Source organism: Mytilus trossulus, chromosome 6, assembly GCF_036588685.1.
Source record: "Mytilus trossulus isolate FHL-02 chromosome 6, PNRI_Mtr1.1.1.hap1, whole genome shotgun sequence".
NCBI classification, from domain to species: Eukaryota; Metazoa; Mollusca; class Bivalvia; order Mytilida; family Mytilidae; genus Mytilus; species Mytilus trossulus.
In genome coordinates this window covers 7,901,407-7,916,940 of record NC_086378.1, presented here as the reverse complement: position 1 = coordinate 7,916,940, position 15,534 = coordinate 7,901,407, and the positions used below count along the sequence as shown (strand labels likewise).

The 15,534-nt window shown below is 33.0% G+C and overlaps 2 protein-coding genes across 3 annotated transcripts; both read right to left on the bottom strand.

Annotated features, from left to right (window-relative positions):
• Positions 1-200: 200 nt before the first annotated feature.
• On the bottom strand, positions 201-3,744 carry LOC134720702 (uncharacterized). Its single transcript, XM_063583149.1, has 2 exons — positions 3,109-3,744; positions 201-807 (listed from the first exon to the last, which is right to left on the bottom strand). The coding sequence occupies exons 1-2, from the start codon at positions 3,718-3,720 to the stop codon at positions 424-426; spliced, it is 996 nt and encodes a 331-aa protein (XP_063439219.1). The 5' UTR covers positions 3,721-3,744; the 3' UTR covers positions 201-423.
• Positions 3,745-3,903: 159 nt separating this feature from the next.
• LOC134720701 (uncharacterized) lies at positions 3,904-8,219 on the bottom strand. Of its 2 annotated transcripts, none has more exons than XM_063583147.1 (2): positions 8,090-8,219; positions 3,904-4,807 (listed from the first exon to the last, which is right to left on the bottom strand). In XM_063583147.1, the coding sequence occupies exon 2, from the start codon at positions 4,805-4,807 to the stop codon at positions 3,923-3,925; it is 885 nt and encodes a 294-aa protein (XP_063439217.1). In that variant the 5' UTR covers positions 8,090-8,219; the 3' UTR covers positions 3,904-3,922. The 2 variants fall into 2 exon arrangements, with proteins under 2 accessions (XP_063439217.1, XP_063439218.1); XM_063583148.1 differs by lacking the exon at positions 8,090-8,219 and adding an exon at positions 5,473-5,574.
• Positions 8,220-15,534: the final 7,315 nt, after the last annotated feature.

The window sequence follows — 15,534 nt, the reverse complement described above, 5'->3', positions numbered from 1 at the left end:
TTTTGATGTTAAATTTGTTATTCCTATCGAATTTTGTCGAATGCTTAGTCCGTTTCTGTGTGTGTTACATTTTAATGTTGTGTCGTTGTTCTCCTCTTATATTTAATTCGTTTACCTCAGTTTTAGTTTGTTACGCCGATTTTGTCTTTTGTCCATAGATTTACGAGTTTTGAACAGCGGTATACTACTGTTGCCTTTATTTATGTCATTTAAAAAGCATAATATATACATGCACATATGTTTCAACATATCTAGCATTGAATCAGCATTTATATTACCAAAGACAATGGATAACAGATGAAAATCAACTATTAAACTATGCAAATTGAAAGTTTTCAAGCACGTTTACACTAAGTCTATCAGATTTTTTACTAAAAATCTACAATGTCCAGTTTTGTTTGGTAAATGTTTCAAAATAACTATCTATTCGTGAATTTTACACCATTTAGCAAAATGACTTGACCTGTTTGTGAAAGTGTTGAACTTTTGTTCACCGAGTCGTGATTTTGCTCTTCTAACTACTTCTTCCGGTGCATGAATATTACAGCCGGTGTAATCGTGAACGAATATGTCTTGATCTGCAAGTTTGAAAATTAAATCTTCCTCTACTATGGTCCTAGTTCCAATGACCCCAGCATAGTTGTAATGCACCACCGAACATTTCATTGTTTCTGGATATTCTACCTTGACAACAACGGCTTCGTGAGACATGCTACAATACGTGAAATCAATAACATCTCCAGGAGAAATATTTGCCATCTCTGTAGCTCTCTTATATGGCAGTGTCTTTAACTCAGTTTTCCCAGTCTAAAACATAACGAAGCAGACAACACTGTTAGTTAACTTAAAAACGCTTCCTTTGACGATATAAAAATGTCAAACAATACACGATGAGTTCCTGTGTCCACAGGACACAGACGATGTCCCCGCTTGCATATAACGTTATAAATTGGACTGTAAAAATGATGCAATCCAATTTGTATTTGATCTGAGTTTTGTACTAGTCAGCATTGTGTATACGTTTCGTAACATTTAGCAGAGACAAATTGAAGTAAGAGAACGGAAACAAATTTCAGATTTGTTTTCAATTTTAATGGGCATAACTCTAGAACCGTTAAAGTCACGCCACCAAAATTCAAAGTTGCGGTAAAAAAGCACTTTTAAGTTTCATAACACATGGTTCAGGAAAGCTAGAACGGAAACAAGAAAAATCAGCATTTCTTTTCATTTGGAAAGGGACATTACTCTAGCACAGTAAAAGTGACGCCACAAAAATTGAAACTTGATCTGTGTCTTGTGGTAATAAGCACTGTGTATAAGTTTCATAACATTTTGATGAGGCAAACTAAATTTAGGGTACGGATACGAAAAAAAAATCAGCATTTTTCCGTTTGTAGAAGGGCATTACTCTAGAACGGTAAACGTGACGCCACCAAAATTCAAAATTCATCTGTTTGTTTTGTTTGTTTGGTTTTTTTTTGGTTTTTTTTAAAAAAAAAAAAAGGTATTGTGTATTACTTTAATAACATTTGGTTGAGGCAAACTAACATTAGAGAAGGGAAACAAATTTTGGACGTATGTACAGCCGGACAAAGATAAAACGTAATGCCCCTTACGCTACGGCGGGGGCATAAAACAAACTTTTCCATCGATTGTAAGGATATAACAGATACAAGTCTACCTCATATCTTGACTTATATATAGAAATTGACAATGAGGGTCAGTTGAAAACTTAGACTTACAATAAAAGAGATTATTTATGCTCTTATTATTTCTATGTAGCAGTATTTCAACAGTGCCTGCATACGGAGTAAATATCTCCAAGTTGAAACGATACTCCAGTGCTTTATTTCCCTTCATGATGTCATTGCTAGAGGCCAGCTGCTCTTAAACCACAAGATTCAAGGGGAGAAGATAAAGTAATCCTTTCGAAAATTGTACAGACGCCATCATGATTTGATTGACCGTAATAGAATATCCGTTTCACATATGACAATGGATATGTTCTTATTGTCGTAACTACAATACCTTATAATATTAGGGACTTTCGGCTTTGAATTTTTTCTCGGAGTTCAGTATTTTTGTGATTTTACTTTTTACCCTTTTCACGAAAGTGACCTTCTGAATAAAACTTATTACCGAGCTTGTAATACGACAGGTGCCACATGGAGAGCAGAATCTGCTCACCCTTCCAGAACACATGAGACTTTGTGTTGTGTACTATTGTGTGTTTATTTGTCATTTTCCTTTTCAGCCATGGTGTTGTCTATTTATTTTCGACATATGAGTTTGAATATCCCTTGAGTATCTTTCAACTCTTTTTTTATAGTGTTTCACTTTAATTGTAAAAAAATGATAAAACTTATCATATAACTCGTTTGATAATTTTGGTATGTATAGTGGGTAGAAGATCTTTTCATTCTGAAAGTTTTACTTCTACTTTATTTTCTGTGTCTATTTTCGTTTTCAATATATTCATTTATTGGCATTGATCGATACCACTGCTTGTGATTATACCGTGAGGCCTCGTAAATATTAACAGCAACCCATTCAGTAGTCCGTTTTGTTGTGTGGTGCTTAAACCGTGCTTTAGTACTTAAATGATTTATAACATAAAGTCAATCATCTTCGAATCTGCGTTGAAAAGGTATAATAAATATGTATAAGAAACTTGAAATATCTTTTTGTCTTAATCTTCTATCCTATGCATGTTCTTATAATTCATTGATTTTAAAGTTTAAGTATAACAAAGAAGATGTGGTATGATTGCCAATGAGAAAACTCTCCACAAGAGACTAAAAAATACTTCAACAATGAGCAAAGCCCATACTGCATAGTCAGCTATAAAAGGCCCCGAAAGGTCTGCGCATTACTGTTAATGTAAAATCCGTTGGATGCAAAAAATTATGAGATATTACTTTCATTTACGAATTATCTTCTCTCAATTAATACAATAGAATATATTATTGTCTTTAATAGGTATTTCTTTTGTTTTCTGTTCTTTGGTCGAGTTGTTGTCTTTGACACATTTTTCATATCCACCTTTAGTTCCATTCTCTTCTGTAAAACTTTATATATTTTTAAAATATTAATATTTCTATATCCTACCTTGCATTGTCTTGACATATGACTAGATCTGTTGGAAAAAGTAGAGAACTTCTGGTCCCCAACCCTGTCTAAGGCTCTTTTAACTACCTCTTGCGATCGAAAAGGGTTTTCCTGGCTGAAATCGTACACGTAAACATAATCTTTTTTCAAATTAAAGAAAACTTCTTCTTTGACAACAGTTCGAGTGCCAAAGAAGCCTGGATAGTTAAAATGAACAAGCGTTAATTTTACTTCGTGTAAATCGTGTGTGTTATAAGGAGAAACACTCGTTACAACACCTTCGTGATTCAGCCCAATATAGGGGAAGGTAATGACATCTCCATTCCGAATCATATTACATCGTTTCACCACTGGTTTTGGAATCTTTGAGGCTGGTTGTATCAGAGGCACTATTGCGTCCATAAGAAATGAAGAAACACACGGTAAAGCAACAGCAATAGCCGCATTTACAGCGAAATAAAAGCAGGAAACATGGAACATCACTGATATTCCGATACTTATTAAACAAAATATGAGTGACACCATCATCTTTTTGTGTTCCTTTTCGTAGCATTTTAAACACATCAATCCTTTCTTTAACTTATCCTTTAATGTTGCCAGTCTGTCGACCATGGAGAGTAAGCAAGCTATAACAGTTATATGTTGCCAGTCTGTCGACCATGGAGAGTAAGCAAGCTATAACAGTTATATGTTGCCAGTCTGTCGACCATGGAGAGTAAGCAAGCTATAACAGTTATATGTTGCCAGTCTGTCGACCATGGAGAGTAAGCAAGCTATAACAGTTATATGTTGCCAGTCTGTCGACCATGGAGAGTCAGCAAGCTATAACAGTTATATGAGCAAATCCTCTTATGATTGGTTGTATTCCTTGACAAAATTTTATTGCACCTTTAAGGAATAGCTTTAATAACCACGACATTGTATATTTCACGTTATTCGAAAATGACGATACTTGGTTACTAAATTTTGAACCAGTCGCAATTTCATTTGATTTTTCTTCACAGTTATTTCCAAATAAATAGTAAGATTCAGCATGTACATCGTGTTCAAATTTGTCGGCCATTTTATTTGCCCTTTCCAAGATCTGCTCAGTTGTAAATGGACGTGACTGATACCGCACAATTTCAATCTCCTCCGTCCCCATGTCGTATTCTTTCGTCTCGCGTAATACCGTAAAATTTTGTGTACCTTTCTGAAAATGAATCAATGTCATTTTGCCGACTCTTTGATTATGTTCAGCATCCACGTTAGTAACAATTGCATGGTGGTTATAAACATTTACACCACCGATTCTTTTATGGAATCTAATGTGATCTCCAGGACTGATCTCTGTAATCAGATGCACTGTTTCATACGTCACACATTCTTCGCATGTAGGGCCTAGGGTTTCAATATACTCGTCATCAATTTGCCCAAGATTAGTTATATCAGAAATATCGACTTGTTCAAATTCCAGCAACAATTCTTCACTGTCTAGGATTTCATTCGTTAAGCTGTTTAGATCCGACTGAGAGAAGTTTAAGTCATTCCTTATTTGTTCGTCAACAAATAAATTTGATTGTTCTGATTCAAGTATACTTTGCAGTTCATTTTCACTGTCTTTGAAATGGGACAGCAGATTTGTAAAGGAGGAACTTTCATCTTCATCTACAAGTGAAATGGTACTACCTGCTGGTAATATTTGGCGAAGCGATGCCATCTACAAAGAATTTTAAAATGATTTATTCGTTTTCGTGAAGGTAAAATGTCAAGCTCGAGGAAAGATAATAGGTGCTGTCCTAGATTTTTGTAACATTATATATACATGTTAGACTAGCACTAAAAATTAGAAAATATATTCAGTTTTTCTAGTGTTTTGTTGAACTTGTTTTCTGGTTATTTTACATGCTTACACTAACTTCTATAGTTTTTGCCCAAAATCACCCCAAAATCGTTGTGCAAATGTTACTATTGAACGAATTTTACTGACTATTTCAGCTTTGTTGCCTTAATTATTGATCTTTTTTGGTGTTAATAGCTTTAATTTGCCCCCCCCCCCCCCCCCCCCCCGGTAAAATCTTCAAGACGGCCATATTAGGAGTCGACTGACGATTTACATCAGGTTGAAGTCCTGTCCGGGTGCTTATTTCATCTTGTCAATGTTTTTTCTCTATCTTTAGATGATAATTATTAAGATCATATAAAAAAAAAATCATTCGTGGCTAATAACAATAAAGTGACGGCTGACGATTTTTGTCATGTTGTCTTATTTGATATCTTATCTTGCGGGCCATTGTTGCTTTTAAATGTTCTTCTTTATCTTATACATTTTACAAGATAATGAGCAAAATTAAAAATTCAGGTGATTAGTTTTAAGGGTATTACCTGCTATAGGGAGTCGTCTGGCTGATTTTGACAAAGAGGGACGAAAGATACCAGAGGGACAGTCAAACCCATAAATCGGAAATAAGCTGACAATGCCATGGCTAAACATGAAAAAGACAAATAGACAAACAATAGTACACATGACACAACATCGAAAACTAAAGACTTAGCAACAAGAACCCCACCAAAAACTATGGGTGATCGCACGTTCTCCGACAAGATGAACAACATTATAAGTGTTGATAATCTGCACCTTCAAGATTTTATCACCCAATAAAGGACACCCAAGGGGCATACATATAAAATACAACAATTTCATAGTGAATATCATTGCAAAATAATTGGAATGGATAAATTATGTTAACTGTGCCATTTGCTGGAGGATAAATAAAAAACTCTTCCTCCTTGGATGTAGAATTAACTAAACACTAAGGATACCATATTTGAAAACTCATAATTTAAAAAAAATCGGTTTTCTTAAAATTAATTCACTATTTTTTAGTAGAATTTTTATATTTTTTATAGTCATTATCCATATAAGTATATCAAAACAGGACAAGATAAAAATAATGGAATTTCTTTCTGGTTATACTGTCTAGACGAAAACTTGTTCCAAACTGTGAAGTTTTTCTTATTTTGAATGTGAGAAATATCTTGATCTTTTTCCAGACTTCAAAAAATATTATTAATTATCATATACCACGATTGTGTAATACAATATAGTGTTAACCCCATTCAGTACAAATATGTATGTACTGTCATTGAAGGAACCTTTAAAAACCTGTTATGCTATGATTTATTAAATATCATAATTTTAGTTAGTTTAAATTAACATTTAAACACCAGTCATCATATGATTTTTCATTGAGCATTTTTGAAAGACCGAGACTAGAATGTGATAGTAAACTAACATTAGACAATCAATTCTTAGTTTATTTGAATATAATGCACACAATGAATTGAATGAAAAATCTGGAATGTTTATTTATAAAGTCATTTGATAGATTTTAGCGTTCAATACACCCCTTTTTGTCTGACACAAAGACTTGTTCAGTAACTCATCTGCTATCTTAACAGATAATGTTGATTTAGTTTACATATCTTTGAACAAATTGTAAAATAACCCACTATAACATTTGCGTTAATGAGTTTAATATATATAGCAGTATGAATAACTGTGCCGAATGTATTTTGAAGATCTACAAGACAGTTACATTCTTTTTTGAGAAATACCTATCTCTCAATCATCGAGAATAAGTATATGATCTGATGTTCATTTGATTCTTGTGAAAAAAAATCAATTTGAAAAGAATGAAAAAAAATCAAGTTGTGTTTCTCTTAAAGGTTACCTAATTTTTTTACTAAGAACAGAATAACGAAAATTACTAAGGGATCCCTGTAAACGCAATACCCCTTTAGTTTTGATAGATTGTTTTGTATTGGAGAAAAAAACTTTTATCCATTCATTGGGGTATTTTCCTACTGATACAATTCAATTTAAAAAAAAAAAGCAAAGAAGGATATTAAAATTGTTTGACCTGCTTTAAGCATGCCATTAGCTATAACTAGTTATCAACGGTACCAGGATTCTAATTTTCATACGTCAGACGCGCGTTTCGTCTATAAGTTGGAGACATCAAGCCTTATTGTTGCCAGAACGTGTAATCATCGGATCGAATTTTTAAATACACAATGATGAGTGTGGTCAATTTTTTTAGGGGTCCAATTGGCGAAGAAACTCGGAGAAGAGTTTTGTTGAAGTTAACGGACGACGGACACAGTAATGGCTATATTAAATACAGTTATTCTATTATGTGTAGGTTATACCATAGGAACTTGTGTATCCCGTTAACCTTAACGTGCATTTTATATAGATTAGACCGTTGGTTTTCCCGTTTGAATGGTTTTACACTAGTTTTTTTTATATAGATTAGACCTTTGGTTTTCCCGTTTGAATGGTTTTACACTAGTAATTGTGGGGCCCTTTATAGCTTGTTGTTCGGTGTGAGCCAAAGCTCCGTGTTGAAGGCCGTACATTGACCTACAATGGTTTACTTTTTTTAAATTGTTATTTGGATGGAGAGTTGTCTCATTGGAACTCATACCACATCTTCCTATATCTATTTATCATGTTTATATATTCTCTGTTCTTATTTTTTTCCCATTTTTATCCTTACTTTATCTTTCCCTCATTACTCTCTTTTTATAAAATAAATCCATGCAGATTGGGGTTTTTTTTACGGCAGTAATACAAATTGTTGGGAATGTATTATGTTTTAATTTGATGTCTTATTGAAGATTATGACGATACTTTTTTGTAAATTATTTAGAGGATTAGGGAAAACATTTTACTGAGCAGCAATTAATATATAATTGAAAGATATAAAAGAAGGTTAATCAATTTCAAATATATAACAACTTCCTAATCATGTTAAAATATAGGTCGTAGAAGTCGTGTAGCAAACATTTTGTTTTAAAAGTATTGTAAGTGTGTAATCTTGAGTACTTAGGAGAACCAATACTTCCTTAAATTAAGTTTTCAAGGCAAAACGAAAGTAGTTTTATATATTTTTGTTATATGTGTTTTCTTTTTATCAATATTCGATAAAAGACTTACCAAAACTCTCCTAAAGTTAAAACAAAAATCCTATGCGTCAAAATTTTTGCTTCAGATTTAGGGTGGAAATGCGTCTGCCTCCATCTATGTAGTGAATACTTCTCATGACGTTATAAAAGGATAATCGATACTCCGGCTACATTTTGTTTTGGTTTTAAAAATAGTCACCGTTGTTTGTGTGCTAGCCTTTTTAAAGGTCGTTCTTTTGTATTCTTTGTTTTAACGCATTATATTCTAGTACCACGTTATATATACGATATATATATATTTATATTTAATTCTTACCTTTTGGGTTATGTTTATTTCTATTTGATGTTTGCCTAAATATTCTTTGTTCTGTTAATCTCATGCAAACCGTTCATAAAACTTTGGTTATTTCGGCGATCTTGCTTCTTGGTGGCCTTAATTTAATAAAGAGATATGTTATGCATGGCAGTGGGACAATTTTACTATCCAAATGACGAAGGTTAAAGGAGGGTATAGGGCCTTGAACTAGTTTTCCAACTGATATGTATTAGAAGTTATGCTTTATATAAAACAAAATCGTTCTATCACAAGTAGTTTTTATATAAAACTGACTTACGAAGAAGACTTGACAAATTTAGTTGACGCATCCTCCTCCATACCAGCCGGAAGAGCAACATTTATGTCTCGCTTTCCAGTACTTAATTTCCTCTCAGAATAGACAAAAACTTATCAAAGGTACCAGGATTATAATTTAGTACGCCATACGCGCGTTTCGTCTTCATACGACTCATTAGTGACGCTCATATCAAAATAGTTATAAAGCAAAACAAGTACAAAGTTGAGGAGCATTGAGGATTCCAAATTCCAAAACAATGTGCCAAATACGGCTAAGGTAATCTATGCATGGGATAAGGAAATCCTTAGATTTTCGAAGAAAAAAAGGTTTGTAACCATGAAATTTAAAAAAAATGCTATTCATGTCAACACCAAAGTGCTGACTACAGGGCTGGTGATACTCTCGGAGACGAAAAGTTCAACAGCAGTGACATTCTGAAATGTCATCTTCTGCAAGCAGATGTATCTGCGATCAATAGATCAACTCTCTTGTTTCCATATTTAATAACACATACTAATTTATCTTCGCTCTAAAAATGTTATTTATGCAAATTGTTTACCCGCGATTAAAGCTACATTTAGCCTCAAATTGTAAAGAAAAGTGATGTGATATGAAACTTAAAAAAATCTCTTTTTTGATATATTTCGAATACTAATATAAAAAAAGTGCTCTCGGTCAGTTAACTTTATGTGTTTCATAGGATTAATAATTTCCACAATGTAATTACGAAATAGATATATAAAGACAGTCACATAAACTGTTGGCATAGAAATATGTCGATATGTAATACCTGAATGTAATGTTGAGGGTGAAATGAAAATAATGAAATTAAAAGGGAAATTCATTAATATGATAATGAACCGCTGTTTAAAGTTTACGCCTTCAATAATTCATTCTCTATCGGAAACAGCACACCTTTGTCACGCCTTTATCAATTCATTCTCTATCGGAAAAATAACACCGTCATCCTACCTTCACCAAGACATTCTCTATCGGAAACAGCAACACTTTTTCACGACTTCAGCAATTCAGTCTATATCGGAAACAGAATACCGTTATTTCGCCTTCAGCATTTCATTCTCTATCGGAAACACAAAACCTTTAACACGACTTCATCAATTCATCTTTAAATTATCGGAAACAAAACACATTTAACCCGCCTTCAGCAATTCATTCTCTATCAGAAACAGAACACATTTATCACGCCTTCACCAATTCATTTTCTATCGGAAACAGCAAATCTTCATCACGCCTTCAACAATTCATTCTGTATTGGAAACAGCAAAACTCCATCTGGCCTTCACCAATTCATTTTCTATTGGAAACAGCAAACCTTCATCACGCCTTTAACAATTCATTCTGTATTGGAAACAGCAAAACTTTATCTGGCCTTCACCAATTCATTTTCTATCGGAAACAGCAAACCTTCATTACGCCTTCAACAATTCATTCTGTATTGGAAACAGCAAACCTTTATCACGCCTTCACCAATTCATTTTCTATCGGAAACAGCAAACCTTTATCACACCTCCACCAATTCATTCTGTATTGGAAACAGCAAAACTTTATCTGGCCTTCACCAATTCATTTTCTATTGGAAACAGAACACCTGTATCACGCCTTCACTAATTCATTCTCCATCAGAAACAGAATACCTTTATCGCGCCTCCACCATTTCATCTTTATCGGGAACAGAACACCTTTATCACGCCTTCACTAATGCATTCTATATCCGAAACAGAAAAACCTGTGTCACGCCTTCACCAATTCTTTCTCTATCAGAAACACCAAACCTTCATCACGCTTTCAACAATGCATTCTCTATCAGAAACACCAAACCTTCATCACGCCTTCAACAATGCATTATCTATCAGAAACAGCAAACCTTCATCACGCCTTCAACAATGCATTCCCTATCAGAAACAGCAAACCTTCATCACGACTTAAACAATTCATTCTCTATCAGAAACAGCAAACCTTCATCACGCCTTCAACAATTCGTTTTCTATCAGAAACAGCAAACCTTCACCACGCCTTCAACAATGCATTCTCTATCAGAAACAGCAGACCTTTATCACGCCTTCAACAATTCATTCTCTATCAGAAACACCAAACCTTTATCTCGCCTTCACCAATTCAATCTCTATCAGAAACACCATCACCAATACATTTTCTTTAGGAAACAGCACATTTTCAGGAAGCCTTCATCAATTCAATCTCTATCTAAAAGAGTACATCTTTACCATGCCTTCGTCAGTTCATTCCCTGTTGGTCATACCAAAATCAAATCATTGAGGCGAGACATAATTGGTTATTCAATTAACAAGACTTCATGACAAAGTATCAGAGATAAAGGTTTCACTACAAATATTACAAAAACTTAACAATTTTGAATATCCATGGCAATGAAATCAAGATCAGATAATCCTGTCAGACAGACATGTGCATCTTACAATTTTTATTCAATATACTGATATATCATTAATGGTAATTGAAAAACAGACCAAAACACAAAACTTTAAATTGACCGGCAATGAATCATTAAAATGAGGTCATAATCAGACGACACCTATCAGACAGACATGCACACCTTAATACAATCCTTCAAATTCCCTAAACCCAAGACAGTTGACTAGTTTTTGAAAAACCAGTGAACCATGAAAATGAGGTATATAATACGCAAGTCTTACTCGTTCATACTGTGGCTCTTGTCGCATCGAGGCACAAATGCTGTAGTTAAAAATGTTCCATATTCAAATTTTGATTTCACTTACTTAAGCTGGAATTGTCCCATTTGGAACCAGATTTGACTCTGTGATTTCTATTCAGCAATTGCTGTGCTGATTATTTTAGTTAAGTCTGCGACTTCTGTCTCAGAAAGCTCAACATAGTGATGTGTTCTGGCGGTGACTGCAACATTAACAAACATCTTAAAACTTCAATATTTCAGAAGGTAGAAGACCAGGATCTTTCATACTTTTTATATAGATGCCTAATGATACGAAGTTTCTGTCCGTCATATTTCCATTGATCTCATTTTTTAGTTTTCTTATTTTCTCTCTTATTATAAGTGATAGGATAACCATATTTGGTATGTGCGTAATTTGCATGGTCCTCATACCTGTCAAATAGTTTTCACTGCACCTAGACCTCATTTAATGGTTCAGTAAACAAGGATAAGTTTTGGTTGTCAAGTCCATATACTATAAGCAATAGGTCTACTATATTTGATGTATAGAATGACTAGAAGGTGTACATGTCAAACTGTTAAGTGTCATCTGAAATTGATCTAATTTCATGGTTCAGTGGTTCTGTTTTAGTTTTTGCGTTTTGACAAAAACAAATTCTTATTGTATTACTGCTACTACATTTTGTGTATGCAATGATTGTAAGGTGGACATTGTCCAACTGGCAGGTGTCCTCTGACCTTCACTGCATGTTTATGTTTCAGTCGTTGAAGTTATTTTTTGTGTTTTGATTTTCAAATACTGTATACAAAAGTGTCAATTATATTTGCTCTATGAAAATATTCTATGATGTACATTTCAGTGTCATGATTTATTTGACCTTGACCCGATATAAACAGTTAATTTCTCAATATGTATTTTCCTTGTTCAATTCGTTTCTAAGATACCATATGCAAAAGGTCAACTATATTCAGAGCATGTAATAAATGTAAGGTGTGCATGTCTGTCTGACAGGGTTCATCTGACCGTGGCCTCATTTTAACGATTCATTGGTTAATGTTATGTTTTCCTGAATAAGCATGTTCCTTAGATGAGCAACATGTCAAATATATTTAAAGGTTCTTTGGTCTTGGAATGATTGTAAGGTGAATATGTACTTTTAGTTTAGTTTTTTTAAATTTTGCAGTTATATAGAAATGAAAAAAAGGTAAAATTTCACATTTTAGGGCAATAACTTCTAAAAGAAGTTGTCTTACAGTTTCGATGTAGTTTTGGTAGAGCTCAACATTCTAAACATCTTTGCTCCTGTCAGATTTTCTCTTATAATGGTTTTCAAAATAATAGACAAACCTTGCATTTCCTCCTATGTTTTATTTTTAGCAATGTCAGGCATCTTGGTTGGCAGTTAGGGTCATTGGACACATTTCTTACACTTAATAACCAAATGATGATTGTAGCTTGCTTTTGTTAAAATTTGGTTCAGTAGTTTCAGAGAAATTGTTTGATAAAGTTAATGATGAATGACAACAACGACAATGGAAGATTAGTGATGAGAAAAGCCCAATTGGCCCTTCAGTCCAGGTGAGCTAAAATTAGTAGATGTTCCAGAGGTTAAAAATTAGCCTTTGTACACAGCAATACAAATGATATAAATATAGCAAAGATTGATAAATGCTGTCAATAGGTCTGTCTGGTTTTTCGTGAATAAATACAGCTGTTAAGCGTCAATTGACATGTAGAAGCTTACATAAAGCTGTAACAAATTGAGGTTGTGGAAAATTAAGCTATGCAATCCAAAACAGTGGAACTCTATGGCCAAATATCATAGACCTAAAAAGGTTTTACATCACAAATTTTTTTTTTTTTAAATAAAGAAGTACAATGCCCTACATGGTAGTAAACAAACAATCAATAATAAAACAATTCAACAAAAAAATCAAATAAAAAAAACAAAATCAACAAACATTCAAATAAAAAAACAAAATCAACAAATAAATCATACCAAATTATGTTTGGCAAAACATTCAAATCTTGAAAATGCTGTTTATCTAAAACAAACAAATATAAAGTATACAAGCAAGGATTTAACTATACAAATCCTTGATACAAGTAAACAAAATGTATATGCTATGACACAGGCCGTCCTGCTTAAGTTCACAAAGGTATATCAATACAAACAATAATGCCAATACTGACTGAAAATAACTTTCAAAGTATGGTATTTACAGCCAGAGTATTCAAAATTTACAATATTCTAAATTCTTGAAAATATACAATTTAATGGGGACTTATTTTGAGGTTTTTAATATACTGTGGATTCTTTATTATTTTCGTTGGATACCAATTTTCTAGGCTTTCGTAGGTACAGGTGAACCACAAATTCAAATGTTCAACGAATGCACTAATTCAATAGGCTTTTTTTATAGAGATTGGCAAAACCACGAAATCAAATATTCATGAATATGCAAATTTCAAGCAATCCACGAAAATTGATACCCACGAAAATAAATGAATACACAGTGGACTTTAAAATCTTAATTCTACAACCTTCAGTCTCAAAAGATTTACAGATAAAATGAAGAAAATACAGACATGAATTGAATATCATTACATTTGACTCTTGTCTCTACTTTGCATTCAATTTATTCTATGAAAATTTTTTCATACGTTGTTTTTAAAAAAAAGTTGATTTCTTAAAATGCATGTTATTTGAGCTTTATAGAATGGTGCTGACAGAAATAAAGTGTATGACAGAGTAACTTATTCCATTTTTAAAAGAATTGAATGCTTCTTTTTGTGACTTCATTGGGGTGATAAAGAGTTGACCTAAGTACATTTTGTATGAAGCGCGGAAGAGCTCCATTCTTAAAATGTGTGCATGGTCAACACTTAAACAACGGTAAGAAGTTACAAAAGGAAGCATTCAATACTTATAATTACAATTTTTAGCTAGGATCATGAAAACATGAATTTTAGCAATTTTTTATTTAAGTCGCCTGTGCAAGTTATTGTGGGATCTCATGTCATCATGAATGATAAATTTTATAGCGTAATGCAATTGCTTGAGGAATAACGTGAGATGTGCAGTTAGCCAATCAGAATAACATATTATAATGAAACATACATCTAATGTAATCATTGAAGTTTACTGATTGTGATACAAAAATAAATAAATTGTTCACAGCTAACCCTAAAAATCAGTAAATATTCAAACAATATGGATTATAAGATGGAATACTTTTTATACAAATGTCCAGTCTGGAAACTTGGACATTCTCTGCTTAACATAAGCAGAATATGTTTAAAGTTTGATCAACTTTCACAATTATTATGTCAATTGTTCTGATTAGTAATTTTATAACAGTTGATTCAAATTGAAAATATAAACCAAAAAGTTTTGGTTACTGTATCTTAATTTTTAAATTTTACATTTAGTATTTTACATTAATTAATAAGTGGTTTTCCATACATTTTTGGCACGCTACATATTACCTAGTGTATGTCAGATTTATGCCATTCCACAACGCATCTTCATAAAATGCAATAAAAAAGTACTGTGGATTCATTTATATTCATGGGTACCAATTTTGGAAGATTGAGGAAAACTTCCATTTCATGGATATTTGATTTCGTGGTTTTTTCAAAGTCTGCACAAATTCCTGTACAAAATATGTAACTCGTTGGAAATTTGAATTTGTGGTTCCAAGGTTCCCAGGAAATCCACAAAAATTGGTATCCAATGAATTATAATGAATCCACAGTAATTGTATTCTGCCAGGATTAATCTAAAGCAGTGAGGCAAGATACCCAGGCATTATTTCCTGTAGTATTTTCTGGGATAATTCTGAATAAATTACCGTTTACATTTTAACTGATTAATGTTTGCCATCTGATTACGAAAATATACAAGTTTAAACAAATTCTATCCTTTTATCTTGACTATTTTCGCTGACAGAACTCATGTATATGATTTAATCAGATTCAAGTTTTTTAACAGAATTCCTTGTTCATGGACACTCACTAACTGCCTCTATTGGCCAAAGCTGAAAAATTAAAAGACATTAAAAACTGATACCTGCTTTATTTAGCTGCCTAATTTTTTTTTAGCTGATTATAGGCTGTGCAAACTTAATACACAAAATCTTAATATCTGATCATTTATAAAGGGGTTCTCA